The 27,095-nt window shown below is 37.5% G+C and overlaps 2 protein-coding genes and 1 pseudogene across 2 annotated transcripts; 2 read left to right on the forward strand and 1 right to left on the reverse strand.

Annotated features, from left to right (window-relative positions):
- On the forward strand, positions 1 to 936 carry OR10G7 (olfactory receptor family 10 subfamily G member 7). Its single transcript, NM_001391505.1, has one exon. It carries the CDS (start codon positions 1 to 3, stop codon positions 934 to 936), a length of 936 nt encoding a protein of 311 aa, NP_001378434.1.
- Positions 10,556 to 10,960, reverse strand: OR10G9NP (olfactory receptor family 10 subfamily G member 9N, pseudogene; annotated as a pseudogene).
- On the forward strand, positions 23,605 to 24,555 carry OR10G6 (olfactory receptor family 10 subfamily G member 6). The gene is given in 1 exon segment (NM_001391506.1): positions 23,605 to 24,555. A coding segment is annotated over 1 exon segment (951 nt).
- The last annotated feature ends 2,540 nt before the right edge of the window (positions 24,556 to 27,095 follow it).

Here is a 27,095-nt window from a genome sequence, read left to right on the forward strand (position 1 = left end):
ATGACAAACGTGAGCCTCGTGACAACGTTTATCCTCATGGGCATTCCCCATGCACCTGCTCTGGACACTCCACTCTTTGGGATCTTCTTGGTGATTTATGTACTCACTGTGGTGGGGAACCTCCTCATCCTGCTGGTGATCTCGGTGGATTCCCACCTCCACACCCCCATGTACTACTTCCTGACCAACCTGTCCTTCATTGACATGTGGTTCTCCACAGTCACTGTGCCCAAAATGCTGATGACCTTGGTCTCCCCAGGAGGCAAGGCTATCTCCTTCCACAGCTGCATGGCCCAGCTCTATGCCTTCCACTTCCTGGGGAGCACTGAATGTTTCCTCTACACAGTCATGTCTTATGACCGCTACCTGGCCATCAGTTACCCACTCAGGTACACCAGCATGATGAGTGGGAGAAGGTGTGCCCTCCTGGCCACAACCACATGGCTGACTGGTTCTGTACACTCTGCTTTCCAGACCATGTTGACGTTCCGTTTGCCCTACTGTGGGTCCAACCAGATCCAGCATTACTTCTGTGATGCACCGCCCATCCTCAAACTGGCCTGTGCAGACACCTCTGCCAATGAGATAGTGGTCTTTGTCAACATCGGGGTAGTGACCTCAGGCTGCTTTTTCCTGATAGTGTTGTCCTATGTGTCCATCATCTGTTCCATCCTAAAGATTCGCACCTCAGAGGGGAGACACAGAGCCTTTCAGACCTGCGCCTCCCATTGCGTTGTGGTCCTTTGTTTCTTCGGCCCTGGTGCTTTTATTTATCTGAGACCCGGCTCCAAGGATGCTGTGGATGGGGTCGTCGCAGTTTTTTACACTGTGCTGACACCCCTTCTAAACCCTGTGGTGTATACTCTGAGGAACAAGGAAGTGAAGAAAGCTCTGCTCAAGGTGAAAAATGAGTCAGTATTCCTTCGGAGTAAATAATCAATAAAGGACAGATATGACTAGCTTCTTTTTTACTTATAATTCAATTAAACCACCAACATTAGTATTTTAGTTTTAAGGAACATTCCAAGTACCCAGTTTTAATTTTTAATGAAAATTTAATGATTTTTAAGTTTTCCCCTGTTCAATACTTCTCAGAATCCCAGATTAAGAAACCTTTTAATGGTGATAATCTAAAAGGAAGGATAATGGCCTGTTCTATTTTTTGTGTGTTCTATCAAGTAAATCATGAGAGATGTGGTTTACTTCTATCCCCTACATAAATATTTTCCAGAATGGCTCTCCAGTACAGTACTCTTATATTTTATTTTGTGAAATTTAAATGAAAACTTGTAAAAAGCTCTTTCTTTCCCCTTATAAGCTTTCTATATTGAAAAATCATTAATAATATTCAAAATACATTATACAATACAGTACCCATAAGATAGGATTTTTACATTAGAAAATATCTGGCCAAAAATGCTTGATTATCAAGATGAAAGGCTTTATTCACATATATGAGCCAATGAAAATTATGTAACTGTTTAGTTTTTTTCACTTTGATCTGCAAGATTTTTGAAAATAAATATCTGTCTGCTTATTCACTGTTTGTACTCTATTGGTCACTGCTATAACTGTCTTGATTTTCCTTTCTGTGTTTACATAGATCCTGCCTTTACCTTAAGTGTAAACCTATTATTTTTAACAATCTTAAAATTATTTTTTAAAGTAAACAGGGGACAAATAATAAATAACTATGAAAGCATGACCTATATAAACCATGAAACAGTGACCTATGTAAGAGGTTGATTATTAGTGTTCACTCCAGTAAACCAAATCTGTGTGGACAATTATTTAACCCTACTCATTTTGCAAAGGAGAAAACTGAGAACAAGTTAGACCAAAATTACATAGCCATTCAGTTCCCTTGGATTCTTCAGTTCCTTGTAACATCACACTATTTTATTTAACTCACAAAAACACAAAATATTATGGGACATTTACTGAGTGTTAAGCAAAATGATACACAATAGATTTTCAAAAAGAACTGACAAGATCTCTGTCTTCATGTAAGTCATCATCTGGTGAGGGAGAAAAACAAGTGTAGCATCAGCCAGGGTATGTTATGATACGTGTAATGGTGCCCAAAGAGAGAAGCATTATTAGTTTTAACTTAAAAATATGCTTGTTAGATTCAATATAATAATAATAATATGTATTAAGTGAAACCACGGTGAAAGTCATTTAGATTTTTAATGGTGATATATATAGTAAATATCTGTCTTTTTTTTAACTGAAATTTGTATTTAATTAATGGAGGAATCATATAATGTTGTAAGACATAATACAGAGAGATCCTTTGTCTACCTTGGCCCAGTTTCCCCCAGTGGTAATAATTTCTAAAATTATAGCATAATATCACAAACAGTGTATTGACGTTGATATAATCTACAGATCTTATTCAGATTTTCCCAGTTGTATTTGTGTGTGTGTGTGTTAAGGAGTATAAATTTTAACACCTGTGTAAGTTTGGATACTCACCACCACAGTGAAGATCTTGAACAGTTCCAAGAACATAAAGATCTCTTGTGTGATGAGTTTTTAGCTAATATGAATATTGACCACTGAATAAAGCTGTACGATATTAGTATTTTAATTGTTAGAGGGTTAGATAAAACAACTTTGAGTTACATTTTATTTTTTTGTGTACATTTTTTATGTTCTCTTTTTTCTCTTTCCATCCTGTATCCGCCTTTTTATTCATTCAATATGCAAATATGAGTTAAGTGGCTATTGTGTGCCTAGCATTATGAGTACAAAGATTGAACAGACATAGACCTCCTTTTCAAGGAGCTTACAGTCCCAGTATAAAAATAGTATAGTATGAATAAGAAGAGGAGTCGGAAAATTAGAGGAATCCAGAAGAAACTTGCATACAACATTAGGAAGAATAATTTTTATCTTGCACATTTTGGGATTATTGTAATGCAGCAGATGTAACCATAATATGATAGCATTTATATTTAGAGATACAATTAGTGGGACCATGGAAGACAGATTGGAGGAAGATAAGCTTTAGGGCAGAAAGATCAACTAGAGAGCTTTTTCATCTGCCTATCAGAAAAAAGCATGAAAATCCAGGTTCAGGCAGTAGCAGCGTGACTTGAAGGTGATGCAATGGATGGCAAATAGTAGCCAACTGTGTGAGGAGGCAACTGTGTGAGATGTTCAGCATGCCTTGACAGCTGTAACATAACTCAACAAAAGAGACAAAGTAATAGGGGTAACTTCTTAGGGTAGAATGAAGAGTCTAACTTTGGAAATGTTTTCATTAAGTACCTGTGAAACTTTCAGGTAAAATTGTCTGGTTGAAAGCGTAGCTTAGAAGACAAAGCAGGTGATACTTACAAAGTAAAGTAAGGAAGGGGACTGGTCACTAGTTTATGACATTCTTTGGTTTATGCTCGCTGTTAAATATCCATTTCCCAAATGTGGAGAAGGAAACTTCTCCTAATGAGCAGCATAAAGTGGAACCAGATCACTAAGGGATAACCCACCACCCTTCCTACATTTCCAAAGGAAGCCCAAGAAAGATAGTCTTCAGGAGATTTACACAAATCTGTTACTGAAACTTGCAGAAGTATTTCTCACAATAACACCCAAAGACCTTTATAGAGATTGTAAATTTAAAGAGGCCCAGAGATAGCACTTATAAAAGCAGCTCCTTCTCAATGGAATGGTCCTGGGAGACACCAAGAGATGAAAGTGCCAAAACTTATGCTCTTCCAATTCCTTAATGTTACTGAAATAAATATTCCACTACAGAGATCATGTACAAATAGCATCAAGGGAATATCTGAAGAAGATTAGAAGGAAGTAAAGTATCAAAACACTGATTTGAATATTGAAGGGGCAGCTGGTGGCCTTGTGGGATGAAGGTGCACATAGTAGGCACATAGTGCACATAGTAGCAACAGAGACCTACACCTTGTGTGTTTAAAGATAGTGATAAGTATTGTAATCATAGTAATCAAGAGTGTTCGCAGTTGTCATAAGTATTGACATATAGATGAATGGAAGCTGATATGGAATCCACACAGACACATATCACTCAGTTGATTTGTAAAATTATTTTATTGAGGTCATATTTGCTTATGACATTATGTAAATTTCAGATATACATTGCTATATTTCAATTGCTGGGTAGACTGCATCATATTCACCACCAACAGTCCAGTTTTTATCCATCACTATGCATGTGTACTCTTTTACCTCTTTTGCCCACCCCCACCCCTTGTCCTCTGGTAACCACTAATCTGTTCTCCTTTACCTTGTGTTTGTTTATCTTCCACATATGAGTGAAATCATATGGTATTTGGTTTTCTCTGTCTGACCTATTCACTTAGCCTAGTACCCTCAAGGTCTGTCCACATTGTCACAAATGGCACAATCTTGTCTTTTTTCACGGGTGAGTAGTATTCCATGTACCATAACTTCTTTATCCATTCATCCTGTTCATCTGTTGATGGGTAGTTGCTACCACATCTTGGCTAGTGTGAATAATACTATGATGAACATAGGGATGAATATATCTTTTTAAATTATTAATTTCCTGTTCCTGGATAAATACCCAGTAGTGGAATAGCTGGATCCTCTGATATTTCTATTTTTAATTTTTTTGAGAAATCCCCATACTCTTTTCCACAGTGGCTGCACAAGTTTGCATTCTCACTAGCAGTGTATGAGGGTTCTCTTTTCTCTACATTCTCTGTAACACTTGTTATTTCTTGTGTTGCTAATTAGAGCCATTCTGATGGGTATGAGTTGACATCTCAATGTAGTTTTGATTTGCACTTCACTAAAAGTTAGTGATGTTGAACATCTTTTCATGTACCTGTTGACCATTTGTATATCCTCTTTAGCAAAATGTCTGTTCATATCCTCTGCCCATTTTTTGATTGGGTTGTTCATTTTGATGTGATTGAGTTGTATGAATTTTTTATATATTTTGGAAATTAACCCCTTGTTGGTTATATGATTTGAAAAAATCTTCTCCCAATTGGTGGGTTGTCTTTTCATTTTGTTGTTGGTTTCCTTTGCCATGCAGAAGCTTTTTAGTCTTATGTAGTCCCATTTGTTTATTTTTTTCTTTTGTTTCCCTTGCCTGAGTAGACATGGTATTCAAAAAGACACCGTTAAGACTGATGTCAAAGAGTGTACTGCCTTTATTTTCTTCTAAGAGCATTATGGTTTCACGTCTTACATTAAAGCTTTTAACCCATTTTGACTTAAACTTTGTGTATAGTGTAAGATAATGTCTACTTTCATTCTTTTGCATATGGCTGTCCAGTTTTTCCAAAACCATTTATTGAGAGACTTTCCTTCCTCTATTGTATGTTACCAGCTCCTTTGTCAAATATTAGCTATCCATACATGTGTGGTTTTATTTCTGGGTTGTTAATTATGTTCCATTGACTTTTGTGTCTGTTGTTGTGCCAGTACCCTGCTGTTTTGATTACTATAGCTTTGCAGGATATTTTTAAGTCAGGAACTGTGATACCTCAGCTTTGTTCTGCAAGGCAAAGGAAACCATGAACAAAATGAAAAGATGACCCATCAACTGGGAGAAAATATTTGCAGATCATATATCTGACAAGAGGTTAATTTCTAAAATATATAAAGAACTCATACATCTCAACAACAAAAACACAAACAACTCAATCAAAAATTGGGCAGAAGATATGAACAGACATTTTTCCAAACAAGATATACAGATGGCCAACAGGCACACGAAGAGATATTCAATACCACTAATTATTAGGGAAATGCAAATATAAACTACAATGTGTTATCACCTTACACCATCAGAATGGCTACAATTAACAAGACAAGAAATAACAAATGTTGGAGAGTGTGTGGAGAAAAGGGAAGACTCACACATTGCTGGTGGTAATGCAGACTGGTTCAGCCACTGTGGAAAAGAGTATGGAGATTTCTCAAACAATTAAAAATAGAACTACCATAGGATCCAGCTACTCCAGTACTAGATATTTGTCCAAAGAACATGAAATCAACAATTTAAAGAGATGTATGCATCACATATTCATAGCGGCATTATTCCTGATAGCAAAGACATGGAACCAACCCAAGTGCTCAATGGATGTATGGATAAAGAAGGTGTGGTATACATACAGAATGGAATACTGCTCAACTGTGAAAAAGACAAAATTATCCCATTTGCAACAACATGGATAGGCTTTGAGGAGATTGTGCTGAATGAATAGGTCAGAAAGATAAAAACAAATACCATATGATTTCACTGCTATGTGGAAGATAAACAAACACATGGATAAGGAGAACAGATTAGTGGGTACTAGAGAACAAGGCGGTGTGGAGAGGGTGAAAAGTTAAAGGGGCACATATATATTGTGACTACTGGTGGTGAAAAAAATAGGATTGTGGGGCTGGCCCGGTGGCCGAGTGGTTAAGTTCGCGCATTACACTGCAGGCGGCCCAGTGTTTCGTTGGTTCGAATCCTGGGTGCGGACATGGCACTGCTCATCAAACCACGCTGAGGCAGCGTCCCACATACCACAACTAGAAGGACCCACAACGAAGAATATACAACTATGTACTGGGGGGCTTTGAGGAGAAAAAGGAAAAAATTAAAAAAAAAAAAATCTTTAAAAAAAAATAGGATTGTGGTTACATGCATTTTTGTCATTATTATATATGTGTATGTATATATGCATGTATTTATATCTGAGTGCATGTATATATGTATTATCTATGTGTAAATTTTTTATGTATGACACTTTTTGTATTTGGTAACTTTTACAAATTAAAAGCATTTATCAGCTGGAGACCACTGTGCTAATTGTTCTACTGACATAATCTAATAAGACCACATCTAGATCAGGAGCTATGATATAAGTCACTACTTCCTTAAACTTACAATTCTCTGTCATTCTGCACCTGTAATACTGCAGAGTTAATGGGCATGTGATAGAAATTTCTATCCTGAATCTTTTAATTCTTTTAGTAGTATTAATCTCCATGAGCATCCCAAAAGACAAAATTTTTATGACTCTTTTATTGAAAGTTGGAGACCTCGGGCTTCCACATGACCCTCTCTATAAAAATAGTCCCTAGTTACTTTAGGCTCAGGAAGCCAACGTGGAGATTGCCTCAGTTGCTGAGAACGTAAATTCCAACTCTACACTAATGAAGTAGGAAGCAATTTTAGGATAATATGACGTTCTATAAGGTGGACTTGGTTCAGAGCTCCATTTATTACCTGACAAAGCCAGAGTTCAATACATTAAAAACAGCCTGGCTATTTCCCTTGACTAGTTACTCCATGGAAGGAACAGAGGTCCATTTGGGGGAAAGTTAGGAAGATTATGCACAGTACATGCTTATGTTCTTACTATAGAGAATATTTGGCCTGTCCTTTTTGAAAATGGCATTGAATCAATGAACTGACTCAACCAGGGAAGTGGATAAGGGCAATGACACTCGTGGTGGCTCGGTTTTGGCCTCTTTTATGAGACCTGGTAGAATTTTGTTATATTAATTAAGAAGGACAGACTTTCTTTTTTGGAAAAATTCTTTACTAGTTTCCCTGTTTACTACCATATTGCTCTTACTACCCACTCTGATAACTTTCCTCACTTCTTGTCTGATAGTTTGAGCCCACTATTTATAATCTTTAAATATTTTAATAAGTAAAAGCTCATTTTAACTATCTCAATTCCAATCAATCTTCTTGGCCTCTGATGTTTCTGTTCCTCAGTATAATTCTTAGAGCATTGATCAAAAACAATAAATTCTTCATCCTTTCAGGCCACAGGATTTGTGCATGAGGGAGTAGGTTGTACATGGGAAATTCACTTCCACATTCCAATTTCTCAAGTCCTTACATCTTTTTCCTATATCTTTATTTAGCATAAGTCACTGTTGAGTGCAAGTGTCAGCCAACCATCAGTAAGTAAACGGTATAAGACTACTATTATCTGATCAAGTTAGCACAATGAGTGTAAAACTTCTGGAAAGCATGTTCATAGTGATAATTAATTCAAATCTTTAATGACATTCTTTTCTCTTTGGAATTATGTTCATCTGTCTAAAAGTAATGTGGGGAGCAGGTAAACTGGGGGAGGCAGGAAGGACACTTGAGGTATATCACTGAGGAAAACTATCTTTCCCTTTGAAGGTGAGGCCTTTTGAATTCCCAAGCAAAGCAAGAACAGCCTCATCAAACAGAACAGGAGTCGCTAATCTTTCTGGGCAGGGAGATTCAGTGTGGGGTTTGGAATTCAGGCACCTCATCATCCAAATCATGGCAGTATTCCCCATTCCATATCTTAGAACCCTCTTCTTTTCTAATCATTCCCTAATTTTACATGAGAATCCTGGCAAAGGAAAAAGTTTATCTGATCTTGTAATTAATAACCCACATTCAAAATTGTGTTTTTTTTAAATCTGATGTCAAAAGCAAAGACAAAAAGCAAAAATAAAAAAGTGGGATTACATCAAATTAAAAAGCTTCTGCAGAACATTGGAAAATCATCAACAAAATGAAAAGGCAGCCTACAAAATGGGAGAAAACATTTGCCAAACAGAGGCTTAATATCGAAAATTTATAAAGAACTTATATAACTCAGCAAAAAACAAACAATCCAATTAAAAAATGGGCAGAAGATGTGGATAGACATTTTTCTAAGGAAGACATACACTTGGGCAACAGGTACATGAAAAGGTGCTCAATATCACTAATCACCAGGGAAATGCAAATCAAAACCACAATTAGATATCACCTCACATCTCCTAGATTATTATAAAAAAGACAACAGATAACAAATGTTGGTGAGGATGTGAAGAAAAGGGAACCCCTGTGCCATATTGGTGTATTGGTGGGAATGTAAATTGGTGCAGCCACTATGGACAACAGTATGAAGGTTCCTCAATAAATTAAAAATAGAACTACCCTAGGATCCAGCAATTCTACTTCTGAGTATTTGTCTGAAGAAAACAAAAACACTAACTCAATAAGATATTTGCACCTCTGTGCCCATTGAGGCATCATTTACAATAGCCAAGATATAGAAATAATGTAAGTGCCCATTGACAGAAGATGGGATAAAGAGAATGTGATGAAGAATTGGTAAACAAAAATTTACACACACACACACACACACAAACACACACAATGTAATATTACTCTGGCTTAGAAAAAAAGAGAAAATCTTGCCATTTGCAACAACATGGATGGACTTAGAAGGCATCATGCTATGTAAAATATGCCAGACAGAGAAAGCCAAATACCTTAGGATCTCATTTATAGATGGAATCTAAAACAACAACAAAAACAAAAACTGAGCTCATAGATACAGAGAACAGATGGGTAGTTGCTAGCGGCGTTATGACTATAGTTAATAATACTCTACTGCATTATTTTTTCTGAGGAAGATCATTGCTGAGCTAATGTCTGCTGTCAATCTTTGTAGCCACCCCTGACGCAGGAAGGGTTAATAATCACTGGAAAAGACTTGCCAACAAACTGTGATCCAGAAGTGAGAAGGCCGGTCAGCCAATGACCTCCAGGGCGGGGCAACCTAAGACAGGCGTGGTCACCTGGGGTCACAGATGGAGACACGATATCGATATCGGGAGCAGGAGAGGCAGTTGGCTAGGAGACCTTGCCTGCTCCGAGATAAAAATATATGACCACAGCAATAACATGATAACATCAGAACAGAAGCCGAGGGAGGGTTTCCTTGAGAAATCACTAAGAATTCTTGGCATTTGCTAATTACTTCATCCAGAACACCTGTGTATGTTTAACAGCTGTAAGCTATGTATATATTGAAACGCTGGTTATAATAAACTCAGAGTGGCCATCAGTCCTCTCCGCATCTATCCTGATGTGTACATTGGATTGCGACACTGACAATCTTCTCTTTTTTACTTGAGGAAATTTAGGCCTGAGCTAACATTCATGACAATCTTCCTATCTTTTTATGTGGATTGCCACCACAGCATGGCTGATGAGTGGTGTAGCTCCCCACCTGGGATCTGAACCCACGAACCCGGGGCCACCAATGTGGAGTGCACTGAACCTAACCACTACACCACAGGGCTTGCCACTTTATTGCATATTTGAAAGTAGCTAAAGAGTAGATCTTAAAAGTTTTCATCACTAGAAAAGAAAATTTTTGTAACTGTATGGAGACGGATATTAATTAGAATTATTGTGCTGATCATTTTGCAATATATACAGTCTCAATTATTATGTTATACGGCTGAACGTAATAGAGTGTTTTAGGTCAATTTTACCTAAATGAAAAAATCAAACCAAATCGTATTGCCATAAACATTACCAAATATATTACGACATAATTTTTTATTTGGCTACATAATAAAAGAATCTCATGATTAAAAATATAATGAGATTTTTAAAATTCCTCAGAAAAATTAATGCAACAAATAGTCCTGAGTAGGTAGTTTTGGAAAATGTTAACACTGAAAGCTATACATGCAATAAATTACATGTTGATGATTAAATCATAGGACTCTTTTCTTTTTTTTTTTAGATAAGCATATCTACATCAAGTGTTTATTTGTTCTGAGAATATGATACTTTGTCTTTCAGCTTCAACAGAGCTTTCATCACGTCCTTGTTCCATAGGGTATACACCACAGGGTTTAGAAGAGGTGTAAGCACAGTGGAGAAAATTGCCACAACCCCATCCACAGCATCCTTGGAGCCTAGCCTCATGTAAAGGAAAACACAGCAAACAAAGAAACAAAGGATCACAATGCAGTGGGAGGTGCAGGTCTGAAAGGCTCTGTGTCTCCCCTCTGAGATGGGGATCTTCAGGATGGAATAGACAATGGACACATAGGATAGCACTATCAGGAGAAAACAGCCTGAGGCCACTACCCCGACAAAGATCACCATCTCATTGACAGAGGTGTCTGCAAAAGCCAGTTTGAGGATGGGAAGTATATCACAGAAGATTCCAAAGAGCAGGGTGTCATTTCTCCACACCTATGGTCCCTCTCCCTCTGGGAATATAAAGAACATCCAGTATTTAATTGGGAACTGAGGACCGATTCTCTACGTAGCTACTGCATCATCTATGGTAGCGTTATAGTCAACTTTGCTTATTACAAAGCTTCTTTTGTAAAGGTGATAGAATGATTTCATCATCATCATCTCTCTGTATGTCTCTGTCTCTCCCTCACACACACACACACACACACACACACAAATAGAGGCACATAGATATATGCAAGTGAAAGTAAGAGAAACCATTTGTATTAATTTCTAATGATGTATCATAAATTATCACAAACCTAGCACCATAAAACAATTCAAATTAATATCTTACAGTTTTTCAAGTTGAAATCAAGGAGTCAGCTGGGTCTGTAATCTCATCTGAGAATATACTCTCATCTGAGGCTCAGGATCCTCTTCCAAGCTTATTGAGGTTGTTGGCAAAATTCATTTCCTTGAAGCTTTAAGACTGGTAGCTCTATTTTCTTGCTGGCTCTTGGCAGAGAGCATCGTTCTCAGCTTTAGAGGCCACCTTCAAGTTCTAACTACCCGGCCATCTGATATATCTATATCTGTATCATCTCTATCTCTATCTCTATGTCTATCCTTATCTGTCTATAGATAGATATATCAAGAAAGTCAATTCTGTAATACAAATTCCGTAATACTATATATATATATAAATATATACATATATATGAATATATATACACACATATAAAAATATATACATATATGTACATATATATAGACATGTTTAGAGAGAGAAGTGGGGAAAGGAAAGAGGGAGGAAGAATAAATAAATTCTCTTTGTGCTGTAGAGACTTCTCAATTTCAAAGCTAGATGTCTGTTTGAAATTTCATCACTGATATTGGTACTCATGTCTCACTTCCACCACCATCTGCTTATAAAGAGACTTCGTTCAGAGGAGGTTAAGAATCTCAACTCTATAACAGGATCCCTGCCATCTGCTGTGTTATCCAGAAAATACCAAGCCTCACACACTGCTAGCCTCATGCTTCTCTTGCAGTAGACCATCCTTCATGAGTTTTTAAGAACATAAAGTCCATGTGTATTCTCCCAACCACAATCCATGCGGCAGACATTCTTCTAACATACATCCTTCTATCCTAGACATCTAAATATTTTCTAAGATTGGTTATGTTAGAGACATCTCTTCCTTCATTTTCTACTTGTTGTTCTTGTAAATCCAGGCAATGCTTTCAAAAGAGAAGACAGTTCCATCAAGTATATCATTCTTATTTAAAACTTACTACCTGAGACAGGAAAAATGGAACCAATGCAAGAGGAAAAGACCTATGTCAGCTTGATGTAAAGAAAAGTTGGAACTCTGTACAATGAAAAAGTGAGGCAGAAATGCTGTTATTGATTTAATCCAAAATACTGTCGCGTTCAGGATTGGTATTAATTGTTCTATGAGAGAAGACTCTGAAACTGGCTCATCAATGTGAGAAAAACAAGAATTTCTGCTCTTAGCAAAGCCCAGATAAAATGTATCCTATTTCCAGGCAATGTAGCTTAAGCTGCATTAAAGCTATGTTATTTTCAAATAAGAGAATAAATAGCAGAGAGAATTATCATAATCACCTACATGGATATCATAACTCAAAAAGTAGAACAAACAGGGGCTTGCCCTGTGGCGTAGTGGTTGAGTTCAGCACACTCAGCTTCAGTGGCCCAGGTTAGCAGTTTTGGATCCTGGGCATGGACCTATACCGCTGCTCAGCCATGTTGTGGTGGCAATCCACACATAAAGTGAAGGAATATTGGCACAGATGTTAGATCAGGGCCAATCTTTCTCAGCAAAAAGAGAAAAACACAATAGTAGAACAGACGTATTTCTAAAATCTCTCTTGTACCAGCAGGATCCCATCACCAGGACAATCTCACATTCAGATTAGATGAGATACAAAAATTTTCATCACATGCATTACAATGTAGCCTGAGCTTTAGGAAAGATTAATAATCAGAGGCATCAATGTTTGACTCATTTGTCCAAGCTGTGGCAATTAGTCCCTATTTGTAGGCCCTCAATTATTAATTATACGTATATAGGGAAGGAGAGAGAGACTAGATAACCTAATTTAGAAGGAAGTCTAACAATCCCCAAGTACCTTGGCTGTGAATGGAATTTAACAAAGAAAACAGAGGGAAATAAGAGAAATCTACCTTTCTAAGAACTCATCTTACATCTTGTGATTCATTTCAGTATAAAACTCATCTGTGGTGTTTTTTCCCAAAATTTTTCAGTTTCTACATGCTATAAAGAGGCACTAGTTTGCAAATCATTACTCAAAGAACAGATATGACTGTGATTCCTTGTTGAGAAAGAGTGATTCATGTCTCCTCAAGGACCTAACTAGTTGAAGTACAGGTAACGGAAACTAACATGGCAGGATGGGTAGGAGCTTAACTTGATTTAGTGTCTCAGGGGAGAGGATTACTCTTGGGTCTTCAGGACCCTGATGAGGAGAAAAACAACAGGAAGAGAGTAATGACAGGTTTTTAACAATCATGCATATATTTCTCCACGTGTTTGTTATTTGAGCACTCCTGAGAAGAGTTCATGTCTTTCTGGAACTAATATTTATACCTAAGAGGAAAGGAGGACTCAATTACCCTCTCCCTGCCTGGTCATGCAGATAGATTCACAACTGCTTACTCTCAACTTAAAATTGTCCAGAATCCATAAATGGTCATCATCTGTTTACACTCTCCATCTCAACAGCACTCTCTTTTTCACCATCTTTTTAAGGTGGTTCAAAAAATCTAAGTTTCCAAACTTTTTTTGTTGCTTAGAGTTTTAGAGTGACTTTTCCTAATGAAATACCTAAAGACATAATTATTTCCCAGTTGTATAAGTAATAATTAGAATCTATTGCTGTCATAACTTTCATTGCTTTTGCAAGCATGAGTAAACACATGATATTTCATAAGTATATCTTATTTTGTAAATTAGACTTTCATGAGCATTATTAATTCCTTTCTTTTAAGGTAATAGTCTTTTTCTTATTGATTTGTCTGAACTTTTACAAATTGTGATAATTATTCAAGTTACTAATATCAACATCTGTTGCTGCTTGGATGAAGGTAAAAGCTTCATCTTCCATATTGTTGGTATAAATGTGTGTAGTTGCACTGCTGTCTTTGAGAAAGCAGTATTACAATAGTTACTGAATTTTAAAAATAAATGTACTCTGAAATGCAGTTATTCCACTCCAGGAATCTGTCTCATAAAAATAAAAGCACCAGTAGATACGTATATTTATTCAAGCATGTGTCTTGATACATGGTTTATACTGGCAAAACAACTAAAAACAAAATGAATATTCCTAAAGAAGAATGGTTGAATCAATCATGGTGTTGTTACATCACGAAATATTAAGCTTTGAAAAAGATTGAATTATAATCACACCAGCCAACTTTGAAGGGTTTTCATGAGATATTTTCAGTAGGTGGTGGTAGGGGGAACATGATGCACAGAAGTGTGGTTAGCGTTGTGCCATTTTTGTAAAGCAAACAATGACAACTTGTATATTATAGGAGCATAGAGCAAGAAGCTGAAGGATATAAATAAGGCTGTTAATCTGGGATTGAAGGGTGGAAGTAACGAAAAGAGAAAAATATTAAAAGACAAAAATAATAATATAGCATACATGTTATAATCTAATTACCTTAAAATTATTGTATACATAAAGAAACAAGAAAATAAAAGGATTGGATATTGATCTAGTGACCTGTAGGGATGTCTACAATATATAATTTATGTGAAAAAAACAAGTTAAACAAAAATTTATATTTCAGTTAAAACACAACCCTCCCTCACATACATACACACCCATGTAATAAACAAACCAGTAAAGAAAAAAAATCAAGCTTGCAAAAGGAATAGGAAACACGAAAGCCAGGTAGAATTATTGCAAAATCGTGCCTAACAAATATCTGGTGAAGGTCCCACTGCTGTTTTCATGCACGTCTCAGATCGACCAAGTGCCCATGATCACCACAGGCACAAACCCCTTAAAGCACTGGTGGCATACTGTCAGCCCTGCCTTTCAAAACTGTGTTGGTAATGTACGCATTGTCACCATCTGAATTCATTTTGTCTTCCGTGTATGTATGTATATCTTGTATGTACCTTTTATTGCTGCTTGCTTCTGAACCAAAGCCTGGGTTGATATATCTTATTGACCAAGCCTAGATCCCATGTCCATGTTTCCTATTTGCTAGAGTGAATGGGAAGTCATCTGATATTTCTTATAGCAGAAGGCAGTCCCACCTACAGGAAGGGAGTTTAAAAGAAACTCAGCCAAAATGTTTGAAAACAAGTAAACCAATAAAGATTCAGGCCAGTCCACTAGATTGATCACGCACCATTTGTATACATGCTTCCCCTCATTTTTACACACACACGATGTCAGCACCAAATACAATGCAACTTTCTTCCTCGTGTCACTCCCTTCACAGAGGGAGCCATTCCAATATATCACCATTCATTTCATCCAGATTCAAATCTGGAATCTCTGAGTGATGACGATTGCATCTCTGGTTCTGAGTAATTCTAACTCAACATTGTGTGACCTAAGAACAAAAGAATATAGTTACCATGAACACATCTTATATATAATATAAGAGAGTGAATGGAAGGGAGAAAACTAAAGCACATAAATGCATACATGTCAAAGCCATATAGAAAACACATGTAGGAAGTACAATACTTATTTTGCAAATGGTTACGAGGTAATAGCTTACATTAATGACTTCTGGTTGTTTCAATACTTTTCTTATCAGGAAACTCAGCATGTTGATGTTGCCAAACAGGGTGAATCAAACCATTATTCATGCAGGACACAAACACATTTCCGTATTGTCAAATTAATTTGCAGTCATTTGCTATTACTTCTTACCTCTGGATATAGTTATATGCAGAGGCATCCCATGGAATTAGCTAGACTCAGTGTTGGGATAAGGAAGAGGGCAAAGCAACAAAATCATTGCCTTATGTGTTAGTACCAATATTTTGTTTGGTAGAGGGATAAGAGCCAGTAATTCTACAATTTTGTGTTCATATGGCCAGCCAGATATTTCTCATCATGCAGTGTGCCCATACAAACTTTTCAGAGAATGAAAAACAGGAATGGCTAGAAAACAAGGAAAGCATGTTTGACTTCATTGGTAATCATGGAAATGCATATTAGAATTACAATAAGATATAATTTCATACTTTCAAGATTCGGAAAAAAATTGTAAAATATGAATATACCAAGTAGTAGCAAGAATGTGGAACAAAAGAGATCTCTTATGCTCCTAGTTAATGTGAAAATTGGTATAAACGCTAGATCTTCAACATAGCTACAGATACGTATGTATACCTATGGTCCAGCAGTCCTTTTCCAGGAATCTACATAAATTTTGTACATATGTATTTCCTACCACATATAAAAATATACTTAACAACGCTGCTCATGTACAGCAAAAAAAAGTCAACAACACAAATGTTTGGAAAAGGAAAGAACAACGTGAAAAAAGACAGAGAAGAAAGAAAAATGTGGTTTAGTCATAAAATAGATACTACAAAGGTAAAAAACAAAAAGTGAGTAAACTCCAGCCATCAAAATCAATGAGTTTCAAAAACATTATTTTTAAGTAATGATACTGCTGTATGATTCCATTTATATTATTTAGTTCAAAAGAGAAATGAACACATAGTTGGTAAACTTACAGAAGAAAATCAAGGGAAGGGTTAACAGAAATTTCAGTATAGTCACTGTTTCTCATTGAGAGAGAAGAGGATGTCATAGGAGAAAAGCACGGAGGACATTACAATGGTTCTTACGACATTTTGTTCTTCAATTGGATCATGATTGCATGTGTTTTGCTTAATATTATATATGTGTACATATGTATTTTGTATGTGGAAACTTTTTATGTTTAACAGTTTGTATTTGGAAACTTTTACAAGTTAAAAGCATTTATCAGTTGGGGATCACCGTGCTAATGGTTCTACTGATGTACTCTAACAAGACCATGTCTAGATTAGGAGTTTTGACATTAGTAACTGCTCCATTAAACTTACAATTCTCTGTCATTCTGCACCTGTCATACTACAGAGTTAAATGGAGATGTTATATAAATTTCCATCCTGAATCTTTCATCTTTAGGAGTGATATTAATCTCCATGGGCCTTCCCAAAGACAGGAAAATTTTTATGACTCTTTTATTGAAAGTGGGGAGACCCAGGGCTTCCACATGGCTCTCTCTATCAAAATAGTCCCTACTTACCCCAGTGTTGAGAGGTCAATGTGCAGATTCTCTCAGTTGCAAGAACATCAATTCCAACCCGCATTCATGAACTAGGAAATAGTTGCAGAGTACTTTGACATTTTGCTAAGATGGACTTAGTTCAAAGCTCCATTTATCACCAAACAAAGCCAGAGTTCAAGACATCAAAAGTGATCTGGACATTTTCCTTAACTGGTTATTCCATGAAAAGAACACAGGTGTATTTGGGGAAATCTGCGAAGAATATGCACAGTAGATGCTTGTAATGTTACTGTAGGGCATACCTAGACTTTCCTTCTCTAAAATGGTACTGAATCAGTGAACTGACTCAACCAGGAAATTGGGTAGGGGTGATGACACTCATGGTAGCTCAATTTTGTCCTCTATTTATAAGACATGGTAGAATTTTGTTATGTTAATCAAGAAGGAAGGATTTTCTGGTTTGGCAAAATTCTTTGCTGGTTGGTCCATTTAGACTATCACACTGCTGACAACTCATTCTGATACCTTTCCCCACCTCTTGCCTAATAGTTAAAGCCCACTACTCATGATCCTTAAAAGATCATAAAAGTTAAAAGCACATTTCAGCTGCATCGATTTCAAACAGTATCCTTGACTCCTGATAGTATCTCTTCTCGGTGCAATCCTTAGAGCCTTGGTAAAAGGAGTAACTTCTTGACCCTTTCAGGCTTCGTTTTGTGCATGAGTGGACAGGCTGTACATGGTAAAGCCACTTCCACACTTCCAGTTTCTCAAGTCACCGATTCCTTTCCCAATATTTTTATTTAGTATGAACCACCATTGAGTCCAAGTGTTAGTCAATCAATTGGTAAGTAAATAGTGTAAAGCTACTATCATCTGACCAAGTTAGCACACTGAGTGAAGGACTTCTGGATAGCTCATACTGATAATTTATCCAAATCTTTGATGACATTCTTATTTCCTTGGTCAAACTCTTTCAGAAATGGCATTCATCTGATGGAAACTAATGTGGGGAGGGGGCTGGACTGGGGAAGGGAGAAGGACACTTGAGGTGTTTGACTAAGGAAAACCATCTTTCTGTTTGGAGAGGCCTTTTGGATCTCCAAGAAAAGCAAGAACTGCCTCATCAGAGATGGCTGAAGGGGATGCTTTTTTTGGGTACAGAGATTCAGCATGGGGTTGAGGATTCAGGCACCATATCATCCAAATCCTGCCACTATTCCCCATTCCATTTCTTAGAACCTTGTTTTTTCTAATCATTTCCTAATTTTACATGAGAACCCTGGCAAAATAAGAAGTTAATTTGATACTGTAATTAATAATCTGCATTCAAAATACGTGGTTTGTTTTTTGCTATTTCTGCTGGGTTGCCACAACAAAATAAGACATTTTATCACAATCATGGAAAATCTCTGAGCTTCAGTATGTCCTTTATTTGAAAATGTGCAGATTTGAGATTCTTAGACCCTCCCTGTAAGTTGTTACTTGCACTAGGAATTGCCATCCCTCTCCCAGAGACATTCCATGGCTCCGTCCACATAGAAAATCAAGTGGAAAGCAAAGAGAGGTCTAGAGTTAAAAAAACAACCACTTAGGCTCCTTCATATAGATAAAGGTCTTTCCTAACTTTTCAAGGCCAAGGATCCACATTGGACTTTGGAACCAAAGCCCCAATTTGTAATCAAGTATTCCTTTGCATTATATTATTCTATGTAAATACATGTTCCCATCAGGGATATCACAGAACTGACAGGGAAGATTAGGTATTTGAGTCTTAAATTCCTTCTGTCTCTCTTCCTATATGTAAAATTACTTCTGAGCAGAACCCTAAGTCTGACTTAAACTTAGCATCATGAGGAAATAGAGAAAAACTAGGAAATCATGTCCTGGTAATAGGAAAATGTACTAATAAATACAGACTGAAATACTTGATGCTGATTTTATTTGATTCCTTAAGTGGAGAATGGCTCCTTCAAAAAATAGACCATGTGCAATGTTGTGTCTCACAATATGTTACTTAAAAATTGTATAGCAACAATGATTCAAAGTAAATAATTAAAACATATTAAAAGACAAAAAGTATTTTAACAAATATTTATTGATCTATAGTTTGCCCAGCACTATTTCAAAACTAAAACTTCCTCTATTCTCATAGTTGAGTGATTCCATATTATATATCTGCATACACTTCTGTGAGATTTTATCCACTAACTAAACAGTACGACCTTTCACCTTTGGAAAAGCTCTTATTCTCTTCAGAATTAATTTTTTTTAAGTGTAAAATGGGATGTGCTCTAGATCAATTCTCTAAAGGGCCTTCCAGCTCTAATCTACGTGTGTTTGACTTCTAAGAGATTGTCAAGTTTTTCATACTCCTTCTAGCTTAGTCTCCTATTTGCATATTGGTTGATCTAGACAGTTCTGCCCAAGATAATTTTGCCTATGCTACTGCAATGTCCTAGTAATTTACTCTTTCAATCTGAGTAAAGTCAAAGGGCACTTTTAAAGTAATTAACATATGGCATTTCTGTAGCATCTTTGGCTTTAAAATTCTTTCAAATTCTATCCCCATAGCTGTACAGGATAAGTAGATAAGGCAACATTATCTCCAATTTATAGATGAGAAAACTAAAACCCAGAGAAATGGAAGGAGTGATCCTTCCTGACTCCTGATCAGTGTATATTCTTAGCAGGATCCTATGCTACAGGGACACCACTAGCAACTAAATACACTTCCTGGAATAGCCATAGTTCACGTTTCACTGTTAACAAAGCCCACTGCAACTTATTCCATGAAAGTTAAGTGCCCCTGAAGGGTGAAGCGAAAGTGATGTCAGCACCCTGCCCCCATCCCATGAGGACTGAAAGAAGGAACAGCTGCTTGATAGGAAGCAAGACTCTAGAATTCTAAGCCTAGGGACAACATTGCCAACACTTTCAAAAAGGCTAAAAAGAAAAGAGGCGAGCCCAGACAAGTGTACAGAAAGAGACAGTGACAAAATCAAGAAGGGATGTGTCAGAGGGCAAGACCAGGGAACCTGTTGAGCTCAAAAAGGAACCTCCACAAGAAACAGCAAGGAGCAAGAGGAAGCTGAGGCAAGCAGCAGGCCATCGCCTCTTGGCATACTCACATCCAGGTAGTGACCATCAGCAGAGAAGACTCCAGAAGGGAGGAGGAGGTGTAGTAATGGAAATTCTTCTAAGATACATATTTAGTAAAAGTACGTTGGGAACAGAGAAGACAGTCAGGCATTACAAATAAGTGGTGGGAGAGGGGAAGACCTCTGTAGTCTGCCTACCAAAGGCCAATTTACCTCTCAGAGTTTTCTGACCCAGATGAGTTTCTGGATCTACTTTAAGCCTAGTTTAGTTCATACAGGATTTGAAAAGGCCAGATATAGCTAGTATTTGGATACTAATGTCCTCTTCCCCAAGAATACTTATAGAAACTGCTTCTTTTCCCATTACACAGATGAATATATCATATGTTGATGATATTATGTGGTACTGACTAAATTGCATACACAATGTAACTAGAGAAGTTTTACTTGTTAAAGAGTAAGCTAGGGCTATTTTTATATCTTCCCAGAGGAAAAAAATGATTATTTCTGCGCAGAGAGGACAATAAATTATAAAAGTGAATGAAGACTGAGATGTCAAGGCAGCAGGGAGATAAGAGAAAAAATATATAGTCCAGAAGAGAATAGAGGCTAGGAGGAAAATTGATTGTCTGTGTGTAAGAACAAAATTTAAGATGTGTATTGATATGGATGCAGACGAGATTGCTAGATTGCTATTTCTTTTTTGGGGGGAATCTGTACCAACTCCTCCTCCTTCTCTCTCTCTCTCTCTCTCTCTTTTTTTTTTTACAACTGAGAAACTGAAAGTAGGAATATTAAGAGATTTGATCAAAATAACATAGCTAGCCAGTTCTAACAGTCTCAGTATTAGAATTCTTATGATTTCATCAGCTAGATTATAAGACCTAATTGATAGTACCCTGGATTCAGTGTTTAGATAATAGGGATATCCAGACAGAGCAGAATGTAGATATTGAATGAGATTTAAGAATCTTTTTGTGCAAGGTATGCTACAAACTTGCGATGAAAAGAAAAATGAGACAAAGTCCTTGTAGGACCTCACAGTTTAATAGGAGGAATCAGACATACAAAGGGGTAAATTGAAATATGCTGAATAAGCTTATCATAGAAACATGAATGAAGTACTGTGGAGGCTGAGAAGAATGAGTGGCCATTTGGCAGAAAGGGAAGAAAGGCTTCACTTAGTAGATCACACATGAATGGGATCTTGAAAGGTTAGTAGAAAATTTTCAGGCATCAGAGGAACAAGGCCATTCCACATGAGAAGGACTAATCTATAAGGAAACATGAAAGAATATTTCGCTACAGAACAAATTTTGGGGATGGCGTGTAGAGAGAAGAGGCTAGGGAAATAGGTAGACATCAGATTATGCCACTCTTATAGGCTATGGCAGTAAGTTTGGACTTTCTCGCTGGGCACTGTGGTGCTATTAAAGGTTGGGAAACAAAGAAGCGGGTAGGAAGCCTCTAAGAATTTCCTCTGAAATTGTTTCAGAATAGATTCTGTAGCTACATGTTGAGAGATTATTTAGTTTCTATGAGGTTTAGATTTTTACTTACGGTGACCACCTGTCTCAGTTTTTCTTGGACTCTCCTAGGTTTAACAAGGAAAATCTCATGACCCAGGAAATTATTCAGCCCCCAGAAAGTCTGTTTTCCCTGTTAAGATTGGTCTCATGTCACTGAAGAAGAGGGAAAGGGGTAAGATTATGGACACATGGTGATTCATGCAGTAGAAGAAGGAGAGGAAATAGCCAGAGAGAAACCATAGCTGCAACCTTGGTTCTTTTGCCTACTAGGAGTCCAGTTGGAAACCAAATTTCATTCCACACCCTCTGAAGCCTTCTGAATGATTCTCGGTGGCCCCTGAGTCCTCAGGAAGGTGACATACTATTTTGGATGTTTGCCTTCAGTTGGTAAACAGACTATTAGAGCAAATATTGGTAGGAGAAAGGTGACACTAGGAAGGATACACCTCACTTGATCCCTCAGTGGAAGAGCTCTGGCATTCCCTTAGCCACTTCTCTGATTTCTTCCTTTAACTGTGGTTGATGACCGTCACCAGTAGCCCTGGGAGAAAAGGCTCTTTGTGAGGCTGCTTCAAAGTTGGAGGACTCACATCTCCTATTCCAACTCACTGGAAGCTACAGGTTCACTTCAGACCTGAGGCACAAATGTAATGACTGAATTTGCCTAATAATAGGACAACAACACATCGTTGCTAGAAAATTACAGCTAATGTTTAGTAAGTGCTACTGTGAATTATGTAAATTAATTTATTTAATCCTTACAACAATCCTATGAGGTAGGCACTATGCCTGTCCCCACTTTTAGAAATAGGCAAAGAAAGGTGAAATGGCTTTTCCAAGATTACCAATGAGTGTAAGTGGAGGAACTAGGATGTATAAACTTGGTCTGACTTCAGAGGCTATGCTCTCAAGATACAATATATGCTGCTTTACTGAACGAACAGATTGATGAATGGATGGATGGACAGATGGACTGCACTTATCCAGAAGCAGAGAGAAGAGATCACAACAGGTGCCTTGGGGCTGAGATTTCGTATTGTTTCACTATCCTGAAAGATTTTAAATAGCATGAGTGTTTTTGAAATAGAATTTATAAAAATAGTTACTTCTGGCTACAACTTCAAAGATTCTGAATATTGTATGTTTAATGTGTAGCCCAGAGAGTGCATTTTTAAAAATCCACACAGATTTTTATTGGGCACATTTACATTAGGAAATATAATTGCAACTCTCATATTCTTAAAAAATAAATAAATAACCTATATCCTAACTCTCTGGTACATACAGCGGAGATAAAACTGAAGGAAAACAACAGAACAGCCATTTCTTCATAGATTGATTTAGGTTTTATATGATTGTACTTCTTCCTCATGACATGAAAGCCCTGTGTATGGTCTTTCCTTCACTCTCCTGAATTATATACACATCATCCATTACATGAGTTTTAATCTCGAAGAGAACAATTGCTCCCTGGAACCAAGCAGAATCTCAGAATGAGGAGTTGAGTGAGTGTGGGGAGAAAGAGTGATTAGGAACAAGAGCTAAGCAAGAGCAAGATCCCTTTTTCTGAGATCCTTTTCTGTCTGTATTTGGGAATGACACAGAATATATGTACAATGCCTAGAGAATTTAAAGGGCAGTAAGCTTTTCCTTTCTGCTACTTTTTTGGCAGATGTGAGCAGCAAGGAAATGCAAGGTGGAAATCAGACTTCTGTGTCTCACTTCATTTTGGTGGGCTTGCACTACCCACCACAATTGGGGATACCACTCTTCCTAGCTTTCCTTGTCATCTATGCCCTCACTGTCTCTGGCAATGGCCTCATCATCCTCACTGTCTTTGTGGACAGCCGGTTCCATCGCCCCATGTACTGGTTCCTATGTCACCTCTCCTTCTTGGACATGACCATTTCCTGTGCCATTGTCCCCAAGATGCTAGCTGGCTTTCTCTTGGATAGTAGAGTTATCTCCTTTGGGGGCTGTGTAATCCAACTTTTTTCTTTCCATTTCTTGGGCTGCACTGAATGTTTCCTTTACACACTAATGGCTTATGATCGTTTCCTGGCCATTTGTAAGCCTTTACATTATGCCACCACCATGACTCATAGTGTCTGTAACTATCTGGCTTTTGGGACGTGGCTGGGAGGCACCCTCCACTCACTTTTCCAGACAAGCTTCATATTCCGGCTGCCCTTCTGTGGTCCAAACAGGGTAGACTACTTCTTTTGTGACATCCCAGCTGTGCTGCGTCTAGCCTGTGCTGACACCACCATCAACGAGCTGGTCACCTTTGTGGACATTGGATTCCTGGCCCTCACCTGCTTTGTGCTTATCCTTACTTCCTATGGTTGCATTGTGGCTGCCATCCTGCAAATCCGGTCCGTTGATGGGCGCCGCAATGCCTTCTCCACCTGTGGTGCCCACCTCACTGTTGTCATTGTTTACTATGTGCCCTGCACTTTCATTTATCTTCGTCCTGGCTCACAGGAACCCCTGGATGCGGTGGTAGCTGTCTTCTACACTGTCATCACTCCCTTGCTTAACCCCATCATCTACACACTCCGCAACAAAGAGATGAAGGCAGCATTATGGAGGCTGGTAGGTCGCAAGGATGTGCAGTTTCATGAACTCCATGCATCATAGACATGCAGTAGATACTAAAATTTAGGGCACCAGATGAGGTACCAGATAACTGGGACGATTTACCACAGAGAGATAAAGGAGGATTCATGCAGAAGTAGAGGACTCCTAGGTACAGAAGTAGGAATCCTGGAAAGTTCCACAGTGTTACCTGCTTTCAAACATCATTTTCTGTATTTCTTCCAGTGGGAATCAACCAAAGCAACTTAGCAAGGATAGAATTTTGCAGAAAAGATCTATGACAAGTAACATATCTACACAAAAACTCTGTTTCCCTGTGGCAACTATTTACATGTATATCATTGGTTCTAACCCCTGAGTTGATACCCATATAGTTTTTTACAGGTTACAAATAACCTTCATGCAAACCATGTGATTTGACCTTGACAAGAATAATGTGAGGTGGGTGTTATTATTCCCATGTAATTGTGAGGAAACTGAAGTTTAGGGAGGTGAGTGGCTTTTCTACTCCCTACTCTCTGCCTTTAACTATGACAAAAATGGTAGATGAACTTGAATTTGAACTTTAACTAGAGGGGACAACTTCACCACAATGTGAGAGAGCCATTACATGTGCACTGCATCAAGACCTGAGTATTTCTACTCTTCTGATCTTGCACAGGACTCCACTTTGGTAAACTTGAGGTAGGCATGCCAAGGATAAGCTTTCCTGCTCCACAACATAGACTAGGTCTCCCTAATGCTTCCATGGATATTTATGAAGCAGTTTATATGAGATAGCTGAAGGACGTATGTGCTACAAAAACACATTCTTGCAGTTTTCCATAACTGAGTATGAATGTGGAGCAGGATGGGATGGGGAATGTACCTGGTTGCAAGAAGATGAATGAAGCCCATCCTATTGGTCTTTCTTGTGATAATGTCACCAGTGTCTAAGTGGGGACCCTTCACTCCTAGGTAATGGAATACAGAGTACTAGAGATGGTTTTATTGATGTTTCAAATGTACATGAGAAAGTACAGCCCAAGGATGACTATAGTCTCCAAAGTCAATTATAATTGTTAAAAAGCTGGGATAATAAAAGAGAACTGATTTTTATGAACCAGAAACTTTCTGAGATGGAATGTGTGCGGTCAGTGACCTTTCATCCTATCTGTTATAATAGCAGCAATGCAAGGTTAAACATCAAAATATGCATGACTAGGCAATCCAGTTCAACAAAAATTTATTCAGTATAACTCCAAAACTATGGCAGTGTTGTCTATTCTAAATGAGTTTATAATCTTATGTGAAGAAGATGCATTTATATGTGAGGCAGAGAGATAAAATATGTGACCAGAAAATGAATAAAAACAATTGGCATAATTCAGTGTACAATATGTGTTATAGTAATTTAGGAAAAGGATAAAGAGATATTTAGGGCTGAAATTTATACAGTCGGAATCCTGGAAAGCATAGGATAATCTATGGTTTGAAGGTCTTATAAAATCTAATCAGTCATAGGACAGGAGTAGACAGAATTTTTTTGTGTGACAGGAACATAAACCCCTAGGGATGATGCTAGGAGAATACACTAAAAAAGTCTAATTAACTATCTTGGGAGGAGGAGCCTTGGGGCTGGGACAAGGCAGTTACAAACTATGTTTGTCAAACATGCAAAACCGTGGTGTCATGGGAACTTAAACATCCCATGGCACAAAAGGAAGCAGGACTCAGTTAATAAGGCTTCTGGGCCAGAGCAGAGCCTATCTGGACATAAGATTACAGCAAAGTTGAGCAGCTCTTTTCTCATCAAAGCCAATAACAAGTCACACATAAAGATGAAGGGTCACATAAAAAGTTCAATTTATTGTTTTACTTTTAAATGTATTTTTAGATACTTATAAATATAAAATATATCTCATCATTTTAAACTAGGAAACCTACCCCATAAAAACAATAAGCAACAAATTTTATTTTGCTCTTTATACACAGTTAAGACAGCATCAGAGCTGATATGTGAACTTAAGTCTATGAGTCCAGAATTAGAACTGTCTACTAGAAAGAACTGCACAAAGTAAACTTTTTATGCAACTTTGCCTCTTAAGAGATCAAGCGATCAATCAGATTTTGGATAGTTTTGAATTATAAACTGAGACTTTTATGTTGCATAGTAAAGAAATATGTGAGGTTGGGTTGATTAGCATTTCTAGGACAGATAAGTAAGACAAACTCTCTTGGGATTTGATCAGTCAATGTTGTGCAGGATGAAGTAATTCACTAAGGGAGAGATGAGAATTGAGAAATCGTTGTAGGAGGCTATATTTCTAATCATCCAGTTGTGACTCAGCAAGAGACTAAGGCCAAAGGTTGTAGAAATTTTAAATGCAGATACAGATAGAAGGTATATTTCAAGATGAAAGGTCAATTATATTTAAAAGGAAAAGATGGAAAAATTCAAATAGAACTCTGGTAATGAGCCTGATCTATTGAAGAGACTAGAAAGGGTGCGCGTAGGGAAAGAATTCCTAAACATTCAAAGAGACAAAATCCAAAGATGACCATACCGTAAACCATAGAAATTGCCTTTCTGATTATTCAGT

The sequence above is a fragment of the Equus caballus genome, chromosome 7, assembly GCF_041296265.1.
Source record: "Equus caballus isolate H_3958 breed thoroughbred chromosome 7, TB-T2T, whole genome shotgun sequence".
Lineage (NCBI taxonomy): Eukaryota > Metazoa > Chordata > Mammalia > Perissodactyla > Equidae > Equus > Equus caballus.

What these genes read in the sequence shown, in the direction of transcription:
- OR10G7 (NM_001391505.1), top strand. Translation starts at nt 1, where the DNA reads ATGACAAACGTGAGCCTCGTGACAACGTTTATCCTCATGGGCATTCCC.